We start from the raw sequence: 12,289 nt of genomic DNA on the forward strand, positions 1-12,289 counted from the left end.
TGTAGTGTGTTGGCAGGACAGTGGTGTGTGTATTGTGTTGGCAGGACAGTGGTGTGTGTAGTGTGTTGGCAGGACAGTGGTGTATGTATTGTGTTGGCAGGACAGTGGTGTGTGTAGTGTGTTGGCAGGCCAGTGGTGTGTGTAGTGTGTTGGCAGGACAGTGGTGTGTGTTGGCAGGACAGTGGTGTGTGTTGGCAGGACAGTGGTGTGTGTAGTGTGTTGGCAGGACAGCGGTGTATGTATTGTGTTGGCAGGACAGTGGTGTATGTATTGTGTTGGCAGGCCAGTGGTGTGTGTAGTGTGTTGGCAGGACAGTGGTGTATGTATTGTGTTGGCAGGACAGTGGTGTGTGTAGTGTGTTGGCAGGACAGTGGTGTGTGTAGTGTGTTGGCAGGACAGCGGTGTGTGTAGTGTGTTGGCAGGACAGCGGTGTATGTATTGTGTTGGCAGGACAGCGGTGTATGTATTGTGTTGGCAGGACAGTGGTGTGTGTATTGTGGTGGCAGGACAGTGGTAGTGTGTTGGCAGGACAGCGGTGTGTTTAGTGTGTTGGCAGGACAGCGGTGTATGTATTGTTTTGTCAGGACAGTGGTGTATGTATTGTTTTGTCAGGACAGCGGTGTGTGTAGTGTGTTGGCAGGACAGTGGTGTGTGCAGTGTGTTGCAGGACAGTGGTGTATGTATTGTGTTGGCAGGACAGTGGTTTGTGTATTGGGTTGGCAGGACAGTGGTGTGTGTGTAGTGTGTTGGCAGGACAGTGGTGTGTGTATTGTGTTGGCAGGACAGTGGTGTGTGTAGTGTGTTGGAAGGACAGTGGTGTATGTATTGTGTTGGCAGGACAGTGGTGTGTGTAGTGTGTTGGCAGGCCAGTGGTGTGTGTAGTGTGTTGGCAGGACAGTGGTGTGTGTTGGCAGGACAGTGGTGTGTGTTGGCAGGACAGTGGTGTGTTTTGGCAGGACAGCGGTGTGTGTAGTGTGTTGGCAGGACAGCGGTGTATGTATTGTGTTGGCAGGACAGTGGTGTGTGTAGTGTGTTGGCAGGACAGTGGTGTGTGTAGTGTGTTGGCAGGACAGCGGTGTGTGTAGTGTGTTGGCAGGACAGCGGTGTATGTATTGTGTTGGCAGGACAGCGGTGTATTTATTGTGTTGGCAGGACAGTGGTGTGTGTATTGTGTTGGCAGGACAGTGGTAGTGTGTTGGCAGGACAGCGGTGTGTGTAGTGTGTTGTCAGGACAGTGGTGTGTGTAGTGTGTTGGCAGGACAGTGGTGTGTGTTGGCAGGACAGTGGTGTGTGTAGTGTGTTGGCAGGACAGTGGTGTGTGTAGTGTGTTGGCAGGACAGTGGTGTGTGTATTGTGTTGGCAGGACAGTGGTGTATGTATTGTTTTGTCAGGACAGTGGTGTGTGTAGTGTGTTGGCAGGACAGTGGTGTGTAATGTGTTGGCAGGACAGCGGTGTATGTATTGTTTTGTCAGGACAGTGGTGTGTGTAGTGTGTTGGCAGGACAGTGGTGTGTGTAGTGTGTTGGCAGGACAGCGGTGTATGTATTGTGTTGGCAGGACAGTGGTGTGTGTGTAGTGTGTTGGCAGGACAGTGGTGTGTGTGTAGTGTGTTGGCAGGACAGTGGTGTGTGTGTATTGTGTTGGCAGGACAGTGGTGTGTGTAGTGTGTTGGCAGGACAGTGGTGTATGTATTGTGTTGGCAGGACAGTGGTGTATGTATTGTGTTGGCAGGACAGTGGTGTGTGTATTGTGTTGGCAGGACAGTGGTGTGTGTGTAGTGTGTTGGCAGGACAGTGGTGTGTATTGTGTTGGCAGGACAGTGGTGTGTGTAGTGTGTTGGCAGGACAGTGGTGTATGTATTGTGTTGGCAGGACAGTGGTGTGTGTAGTGTGTTGGCAGGCCAGTGGTGTGTGTAGTGTGTTGGCAGGACAGCGGTGTATGTATTGTGTTGGCAGGACAGTGGTGTGTGTATTGGGTTGGCAGGACAGTGGTGTGTGTGTATTGTGTTGGCAGGACAGTGGTGTGTGTAGTGTGTTGGCAGGACAGTGGTGTGTGTAGTGTGTTGGCAGGACAGCGGTGTGTGTAGTGTGTTGGCAGGACAGCGGTGTATGTATTGTGTTGGCAGGACAGCGGTGTATGTATTGTGTTGGCAGGACAGCGGTGTATGTATTGTGTTGGCAGGACAGTGATGTGTGTATTGTGTTGGCAGGACAGCGGTGTATGTATTGTTTTGTCAGGACAGTGGTGTGTGTAGTGTGTTGGCAGGACAGTGGTGTATGTATTGTTTTTTCAGGACAGTGGTGTGTGTAGTGTGTTGGCAGGACAGCGGTGTATGTATTGTGTTGGCAGGACAGCGGTGTATCTATTGTTTTGTCAGGACAGTGATGTGTGTAGTGTGTTGGCAGGACAGCGGTGTATGTATTGTGTTGGCAGGACAGCGGTGTATGTATTGTTTTGTCAGGACAGTGGTGTGTGTAGTGTGTTGGCAGGACAGCGGTGTATGTATTGTGTTGGCAGGACAGCGGTGTATATATTGTTTTGTCAGGACAGTGGTGTATGTATTGTGTTGGCAGGACAGCGGTGTATGTATTGTTTTGTCAGGACAGTGGTGTGTGTATTGTTTTGTCAGGACAGTGGTGTGTGTAGTGTGTTGGCAGGACAGCGGTGTATGTATTGTGTTGGCAGAACAGCGGTGTGTGTAGTGTGTTGGCAGACAGTGGTGTATGTATTGTGTTGGCAGGACAGTGGTGTGTGTAGTGTGTTGGCAGGCCAGTGGTGTGTGTTGGCAGGACAGTGGTGTGTGTAGTGTGTTGGCAGGACAGTGGTGTGTGTTGGCAGGACAGTGGTGTGTGTAGTGTGTTGGCAGGACCGTGGTGTGTGTGTGTGTGTGTGTGTGTGTGTGTGTGTGTGTGTGTGTGTGTGTGTGTGTGTGTGTGTGTGTGTGTGTGTGTGTGTGTGTGTGTGTGTGCTCAGGTATGTGACACTACCTCTCTTTGGCACTGCAGTCGGGTTAAGCACAGGCCTCTCTCTGAGGGTGTGCAAGCCGTCTCCCTCCCCCTCCTCTCTCGCCACCTCCTCCTCTCCCTCACAGCAGGTGAGGAAGACGTGGCTGCAGGGGTAGCCCAGGTACTGATGGGCCTCACAGCGGTGGCCCTCCCTACGGAACCTCAGCCCCAGAGAGCAGCAGCTACAACACTCCTGTAGGGTGGGCAGATTCAACATCAGACTGCTATATCTACCATATCAAGTGTCTCTCTTCTCTTTCTCTGTCTTAGCGCGCAGCAGGATGTTGTTCAGGCTACATGAAGGAGAGTGAAACATAACACTGAAATAGTGACCACTGTGATATAGCGTGGCTGTACAGAATTATTATATGACTTGAGTTATGTAGAGCCCATGGTGGGGTGGTAAAAGACAATATTTAACATTAGACCAAGGCCTTGAGTATATAATGCCCCCCTACTATTCTGGGCGCTCTGGGTACTTCCTGGAAGACAGGTCTGATGGCAGATGAATGGCTCTGGAAATCTGGGCTAATACACTACAACTCCACACTACATCACAATGATTTGACTCTCACTGACATCAATAACAGACCTTGAGCTACATAGCTACATTTTCCAGAAATATCAAATATCACTGCTTTCAAAATACCAGTGTCCAAGCTATTGATCATGGGAGGATGGTGAAAACACCTTCAGACATATCCTGCAGTACTGCAGCCTCGTTTCATGAGCGAGAAGCTCATAAATCTGTGGGAACCTTGACCACAAACATGGTCCTCCCTCTTTGAGCTGCCTAAATTGAATAAGAGGTAATTGAGTCACTGAGGGACTCTAAACGGTCCTCCTGATTGGTGTGGTCTTCACTGGCAATGACTAGGGCCAGTGGAAATCTGAAGGGAGGTTTTCTTTTAACTGCTTTTACAGTTGTCTTTGTACATTTAATTCATGAAACTGTGGCTATTCATGTCTTGTAGATGCATTTGGTTTGATTTAAATTAATTCTAGGTAGGCTATGTTTGACCTTAAATCATTTCTGGGGACTCCCCCAGCAAATTATGTTGGCTCTGTCAACAGATCAGAGAATGAGGTAACATAAATATATGGCCATTTAGCAAACACTTTCATTCCAAATCCAAGCATACACTGTATATTCAGCGTTAGAAAAGAGGTAGGAGTTGGTTATATACTGTATATTCCATGTTAGAAAAGAGGTAGGAGTTGGTTATATACTGTATATTCCGTGTTAGAAAAGAGGTAGGAGTTGGTTATATACTGTATATTCTGTGTTAGAAAAGAGGTAGGAGTTGGTTATATACTGTATATTCTGTGTTAGAAAAGAGGTAGGAGTTGGTTATATACTGCATATTCCATGTTAGAAAAGAGGTAGGAATTGGTTATATACTGTATATTCCATGTTAGAAAAGAGGTAGGAGTTGGTTATATACTGTATATTCCATGTTAGAAAAGAGGTAGGAGTTGGTTATATACTGTATATTCCGTGTTAGAAAAGAGGTAGGAGTTGGTTATATACTGTATATTCTGTGTTAGAAAAGAGGTAGGAGTTGGTTATATACTGTATATTCCATGTTAGAAAAGAGGTAGGAGTTGGTTATATACTGTATATTCAGTGTTAGAAAAGAGGTAAGAGTTGGTTATGGCAAGAACAACAGAACATTACTCACTATATGGAATGTGGCCTATGTGGGAATCAAACCCATAACTCTGGGATTACAGCTAGCACCACCAAACCAACCAACCAACCAACTAATGGGAACCACATTTACCTTGAAGGAGTCAGCTCCACACTGGTCATTGTTGTCCACCTCACACACAACTCCCTCTCTGGCTGCATTCATACCAGAGAAACAGCGACTCTCCTTCAGAGAGCCCAGACAGCACTGTCTCTGAGCCGTCCTGGCAGAGAGAGAGACACACAGGAGAGATGTTAGAATTTGAGTCAGTGTTTTGACTGTACCTAGACCTAACTGTGGTCCTACACTAGAAGAGTGTTGGCTAGCTGTGCCTCCCTCTGGCCAAAACCAGCATCATCTGGAAATGTTATGGAATCAAATTGGAAGTCTATTAGGGCAAAGATTCACACTAGTACGCTGTGCAATATAATGTGTGAGGGCCTGTAAAATGTATAGTTTTCATATTGGCACAATTGTTTTAGAGATCGTGATCTGATTCACTTCATATTTAACACATCAACCACAAATACAACTTTCATGGAATCATGCCACACAATAATGACATGGGCCCACGAAGCGAAATCACGTAAGATGCCATTTATAAAATGATCATATTTTACAAGTAGCAGAAACAGAAACAAACTTGGCAGCCGACCATCCCTCACTGGCATAGTGAAAGCAGCAAAGCTGACATTTATAACACACTCTATAACTAAGTAGGAAAAACTCTGGTCCCTACCAATGAGTAATTTCTACAGAAAAATTGGGCTTCCTAAAACTTGTGTTTAGTGTGTCTCCATGGGCGTACCGACAGATGGAGTGTCTGTCCTCTCTGGGGAGCTCCATGTTGCTGCAGTGGCCATTGGCTGAGGCCCACTTCTCCCCTGTCCCACAGCAGGTCTCCACCAACTCCTTGGAAGAAACTACAGAAACACACACACACACACACACACACACACACACACACACACACACACACACACACACACACACACACACACACACACACACACACACACACACACACACACACACACACACACACACACACACACACAAAACAAATACACCAACAGACAGATTGGGTTTTAGTTCAATTTTTTTGAGGGAACACATGAAATGAAAAAAGAAAAGTGGCTAACTAAATAGAATGAAGAAGAGATCACCATTGGAGAGGACAATCTCAAACTCTCAGACTATCATTCACGCAATACATCTCACTCAGTCCTTTATGGAAGTAAGGATTTAATGTGTAACATTGTAGTCTATGCAATATCCAAAGATACATAAATCTGAGGCAGTTTACTGAGAGTGTGTCTGCATCCCAGCTTGACTGTTACTGTTCCACGTGTCTGTTAGAGTGATTGACTTTGCTCTGAATGTGCTTTGGTGAATAGACTGAATTCACATTCAGCAGCATGAGGAACAAATTATTTTATTATTTTCCACCTCCGTCTCCCTCTCTCTGTTTCCCTGGCAGGGAGCACTGTGAAACCTTAGACTCTATAAAGTACACTTCAGAGCCAATGTATACAAAATCTTAGCTTGAAGGCTAATCAGTGTTCAGACAACACACTATCACCCCATCCAGCACTAGGAACAGACAGAGGGAAAAAAAGAATAATCTCATTTAGAGCCTGCCCAATGATCATGATGACTCCAGATCAGTGCATTCCAATGTTGATTGGTGTTTCCTGTACTGTAGTTCTTTGTGTAACAGGGTTTAGTTTGCTGCTAACAGTTTAGCTTCCTCCACTGTCCAACTGCCTCATACTGGGCTTGAACCAATGACCTTCTGCTTTGCAACACATGTGACTGCCGTCCTTGACAAGATTCCAAAGGGTTGGGCCACCGAAAACGTACCGATTGGATGGCGCAATCCGAGCCATTTCAAGCTAGCTATGGAGTGAGTTTACGGTACGTTCTTAACTCTGTTACATTTGGACAGACTGAACCTAACCCTCTAGGTCAAAGATATGTTTCCCAGTGTAGCCATTCCAGCTGAAAAGGTAGGCCTGTAGCCTACAATACTGTATTTCTCTGGTTGGTATAATTAGGTCAATCTATAATGTGCCATTTCTCCCACATGAACTCCTCGTTTGCTACTAAGTTTGTTGCTAATGAAACATGTTTGCTTACCAAGGCCTATGCTATCGCTAGTCCCATCAATGCATAGTTTTTTTGCATAGGGATGTCAAACGATAAATATTTTTGGGGATTTGATGTGATTAATCACGATTAATCTCAAATTCAGAATTAAGATTGTTTTATACAAAATACATTGCATGTTGATGTCTTGATTGTGTCCAAACTAACAGTTAGCAAAATCAGGTAAATTGATAAAGCACACTTTCTTTAACCTCAAAGTCAACTTGTTTTGACATAGCATAATATGATGTATAATGGATGTTTTCCAGTTATTTTAAACACTTTCAGACAATGTGATTAATCACACAATAAAGAAAAAAGGTGCACAAAATTACAAAAAGTTAACTCGAGTTAAATGATTAACTCTGACAGCCCATAATAAAAGAATGCCAGAGACAGATAATCAAGTAATTTATTAAGAAATGTTTGGTCGTGTTCCCCTTCTCAGGCGTTGCATTGCATCAACCAATGGTTGCATGCCACATGGTCAACTGTGCATTCAGGTACCAGATTGCTATAACACAGGTAAAATACCTATCCAGGCATTGTAAGATCTGGCATGCGTCAGCAATATAGTCGGGCAGGACTAGCTCTATTATAGATTTTGTTCTATCGCCAACCTGCTCTAATCTACTCACCACCTCTGAATTGTCTCTGTGAGGTGCGCACGCCAGTCAAATTCACCTTTTAGCCACAGGTTGTGTGCTGGCGCCTCTCGTTATTTGGTTTATCCCATTTCAGTAATGTTTTTGAATGTTTCTAATATTAATGTAAATTATGTCTTTATGGATTTTCAGCATTAAGTACTGGCCATTCATATTTGTAGTGTGCAATATTATTGCCTGTGAAATGTATTACCACTGCTGCCTATTGATGGGTGTTGATTTATGACTGCGCGTTCTGTCACTGCTCCTTCCCAACTAGGCTGCCAAGTCCTCTGCTACAACCATCTTGGACCATGTCTCTCTTATGAGATAGTTTATATTATCATGGGACAACCAGGGTTCACTAGTAAATTAGTACCAGGGATTACGTAATCAGATTACAAAAATAAAGTATCTGTAACTTGACTGGATTACTTAAATTACAGTTATATTCTTAAAAACATCTGATTACATTTTAGAAATAATTTTTCTAATATCAAGATCTGGGCTGCAAATGGTTGCCTTAAACACATACTATTTTGGAACCTATTTTAAAGCTTGCCGAGCCACACTGTTTTCAGTGGGAATTAAAGCTTTCCCTTCTATTGTAATCCGTTTGAAATCTCCAAAACGGCCACATTTTTTCTCGTTGGCGGCTTTCCACAGAAACTTTTTTTTTACGTCAGGATTTGTAACAAAAAACATCATGATCTTTGTGTCAACACAGCTCCACCCTGTTCACTTCCCAAGCACTGGGATAACAAATCATCTGATTTCTCCTAGATCCATTACATCTGTCTATTGACATCTTTATCATACCAACCTGTTATGGTATACTTTTATTTTTTATTTGTACCTTTATTTAACTAGGCAAGTCAGTTAAGAACACATTTTTATTTACAACGACATCCTACCCCAGACGATGCTGGGCCAATTATACACCGCCCTATGGGTCTCCCAATCACGGCCAGTTGTGATACAGCCTGGAATCTAACCAGGTCTGTAGTGATGCCTCTAGCACTGAGATGCAGTACCTTAGACCGCTGTGCCACTCGGGAGCCCAAGGTAATGGTGGGTCAGACACTCAAATGACCATTTCCTCTTTTACTGGCCACAATCTGCTTGGTGGCTGGGTGTAATAGGCCTATAATTTCACAATCAAAGAATGACGGTTGAGAAAGCTTTCCCTGTAACTTCATAGTGAAGCTGACCTTTTAGCAGTGATGCCATGTCATCAAGAAAATGCAGCAGGAATTTCAGCCAGCACTTGCCTAAGGATGCTGGGGGGGTTGGGTGGACAGAGTTAGAGGGAACTGATCGGTCTGCAGAATCAATTGAGGAGGCAGGCAGATGCCGTCTAACCAAGGAAGTAATCCAAAAGTTATAATTACGCGAAATGAATCATTATTCATTTTGAGTAATTCTATGGATTTTGTTACTAATCATGTTTTATTGTCATGTAATCTGTAATAAATTAAAATGTTCAAGTAATCCGTACCACCCTGGGGACAACATTGGTCAAATGACAGTTAAATTAAATAGCAGCGTTAACTCAAGCCTCTTTTGTGCATCACAATGGTTTTGACAGATGACATTTCATAAAACGACATAATATCTTAAGACTGTTATGATATTATTGAAGGGTTTACCCTTGTGAAACACAAAACTGGGACATTGTTCTAAAACTGTTTTATGTTTGTGGGCATTCCAGCTGCACTGTTTCTAAATCAGCAGACTGTAAAAACTAATTTGTATACCTTTTATAACTTTAATTTGTCAATTATTATGTAGGCTGATTAAAATGTAGCATTTGATTTAATAGGAGAGCAGCTGGAGGCGGTACAGAGAAAAGTGCTAAGTGGAGATCTTTACCCAATACCATGATTAAACTCCACAGTCTACAAAATCAACTAAAGCATGAGTCCAGTTAAAGAAACAGCCAGAAAGGATAATACAGATAATACATATGCAAAAAATAAGTATTTGTTTGAAGGAGCTTATGTTAACTGGTCATTAATTCTCTCGTCATTAATTAACTTCCCCAACTTTTCTTAGTGATTCACTTTCCTTTGTTTGGCCCACTCTCCTTGACATGCCTTTTCATGTGAGCACCAAGCTGTTATTTCCAGTGGAGAATGCTCTGCACAGCAGTGAATCATTTATAGGTTTAGAAATGAAAAGATAGGGAACCTCAGAGGAGGCAAGGCCTCTTTGATGCAGAAATATCTGTCCCCATTCGCGCTCTCTGACAATGTTCTTTGAACCTGCGTGAATTTGTTATTATTATAAGACCGAGATCTTCATCAGTCATCTGTTTCATTTGCATCCTACTCATTTTTTTTCTCCAGCTGGAATCAGTATAGCAATCATAAAACGTAGTACAGAATGGTCCCATGTGCTCATTAACAAGGTAAGATATTATTTGCAGTTGGACTGGAATTCAGTTGAACATGCCAAAGCAATATTTGTGCAAGGTCTTAGTTTACAAATGTCTGCCCAGAAACACATACTTCTTATTATGAAATATGTGAGTTTTTACAGAACCCAAGACCATTCTAAGTTGGGTTTTTTTAAATGGGGGAAAAGAGCTACTTTGAAAATACCACAATGCAGGTTTGATTGAATTGAGGCCTTTTGAGTTAACAACATCAAAAAGGCTCTGAAAAGAGACCCTGCAGATAAAGGTCAAACATTTAGACTGAAACAGCCACTTTACAGCCTTGAAACAATTACCTGGAGTAACGGAACCATGTCTAAGCTCAGCCCATGAATATGCTGCATCTCTCTAATTAGGAGACTAAAGCAAATATGTTCCATTCAGGTGTGTAATCACCCCCATGGCTGATTTATCATGTGAGGAGGAAAGTTGTGGAGGTGGCCTTGATAGGTGGTTCTAGGTACATCTCTCTCTTCTTGGCCTGTCATTACATCTGTCTGTCAGCCTGTTAAGTTGCAGTAATATCACGCACACACAGCACTGTAGCCCACCACCACCACCTTCCTTTGAGAGTATTGAAAACAAGAGGGGAGCAGCTCCCATCCCGACATGTCTCCATCCTTGTGCCATAAATTGGTGGCCGGTGCTGCTGTACAGTTTATAATTAGTTTTTATTTTACCCTTATTTTATCAGGTACATTGACTGAGAACACATTTTCAGTTACAGCAACGACCTGGAGAATAGTTACAGGGGAGATGAGTGGGAAGTAATTAGCCATACACCAAAAGTTAATCTTTTATAAAAATGTAGTGAAATAAAACTTTTAACAATACCCAAAAGGTACTCAATTGGTGGAACGCCCCAGCTGTCTATGACTTAACAGGGAGGGTGTTTCCCCCATCAGCATGACTTCCTTTCCATGGCCGGCTGAAGCATGTTGAAGAAGACAGCGTATCGACAGCTTTTTATCCTGATCACCCTGATAGTGACTGAGACTGATAGTAGTGATAGTAGAACAGATGGACATGTGATCCATCAGTCTCTCTGGAGTCTGAACTCTTGACTGGGCTGTGGTTTGCGGTTGGGAGCCCTGAGGGCCATCCAGACCCCACTGTCTTTGGTGGTGTTGGATGGATGACCAGACCAGTACGAGGCACAGACACACACTGAAATGTCCCATCGCCTCGTCCCGACTCCTGATTGGCTCCGGTGATCTGAATGATCAACATCATTGACAGGATCGCAATCAATGTTACAGTATACAGTATAAATAGTTAGTTTAGGTCTGGTTGTTTGTTCCTTTCCACTGTTTTGCTAAGCATTCTGTAAAATATGTCTGTGAAAAATGCAAATTAATACAACTCATTTCATTTTGATTGACATTCAAACAGACTAGAATCAATCTGCATTTCAAGGATAGAGCTCTTGAATGTGATTATTTCCCTACATGTAGAGTTATGGTTAGATGCAACACACCCTCGCCAGACCTCTCATTTACTCCAACGTGTGGAGCCATTTCCTGTTGGTGTTCTATGGGTAATATATCACAGCCTGTTTTCACAAGCCAAAGGACAGGATATTGTTTAATTCCATGCCTTGGCACATCCATCCAAATCCAGATTTTGCATTTTGTAACATCAGATACCACGGCGGGGAAAAATTGCCCAATTGCTCAGCATGGTTGAATTTGCAAGCTGCAGTTAAAACAGTCTCATTTATATGCAGCCATTCAGACGGGAACATTACTGTATAGAAAGAACGGTCGTTGTTTCCAAAAGGTGTTAGCTTTTCCTTTTCATTATTGCCTTATTCTAACAGGCTCTGGTTCCACTGTCAAGGCCCTTTTCTTTGAATATTGATGATTAAGTATTAAAAAACCTAATCCAATAGAGTTATACGGCAATAACCTCACCAAATATAAACACACACACACACACACTAAAGAGGGTTGCATTTCCGGGATCTGTCCTTAATTATTTGTTATATTTCAATTAAAAAAATGTATTCTTAAAATTGCATTGTTGGTTAAGGGCTTGTAAGTGAGCATTTCACTGTTGTATTCAGCGCATGTGACAAATAACGATTTGATTTGTGGTTACACAGGTGAACCTCTCTAATCTTATTTGGCCCATTGCAAATGTTTGACTGCCAGGTCAAATCACATCAAAGAAGAATAATAAAGCATATCATCTAATCTTTAACCATGAGAACAGATTTATAGTATGCTGAAAATAGCTGCAAGCCGTTGGCCTTACATAACCATAATTGCAATTACATTAATGCAGATGGATACAAGTGGCAGAGCTGTTATTCAGTTGTATTTATCACCAATTTCATGTTATGTCTAGGTCTTGTTGACGATC

General features: G+C 43.0%; 1 protein-coding gene across 1 annotated transcript in view; it reads right to left on the reverse strand.

The window, feature by feature from the left end:
• Window positions 1–12,289, reverse strand: part of LOC106566675 (fibulin-2) — a 104,005-nt gene that overhangs the window by 76,703 nt on the left and 15,013 nt on the right. The window contains exons 3-5 of the mRNA XM_014134937.3: window positions 5,505–5,619; window positions 4,790–4,919; window positions 2,988–3,198 (exon numbers count right to left, since the gene is read on the reverse strand). Coding sequence (XP_013990412.2) covers window positions 2,988–3,198; window positions 4,790–4,919; window positions 5,505–5,619 — 456 coding nt within the window. The remainder of the gene's footprint in view (window positions 1–2,987; window positions 3,199–4,789; window positions 4,920–5,504; window positions 5,620–12,289) is intronic.

This window comes from Salmo salar, chromosome 13 (assembly GCF_965601325.2).
Source record: "Salmo salar chromosome 13, fSalSal1, whole genome shotgun sequence".
Lineage (NCBI taxonomy): Eukaryota > Metazoa > Chordata > Actinopteri > Salmoniformes > Salmonidae > Salmo > Salmo salar.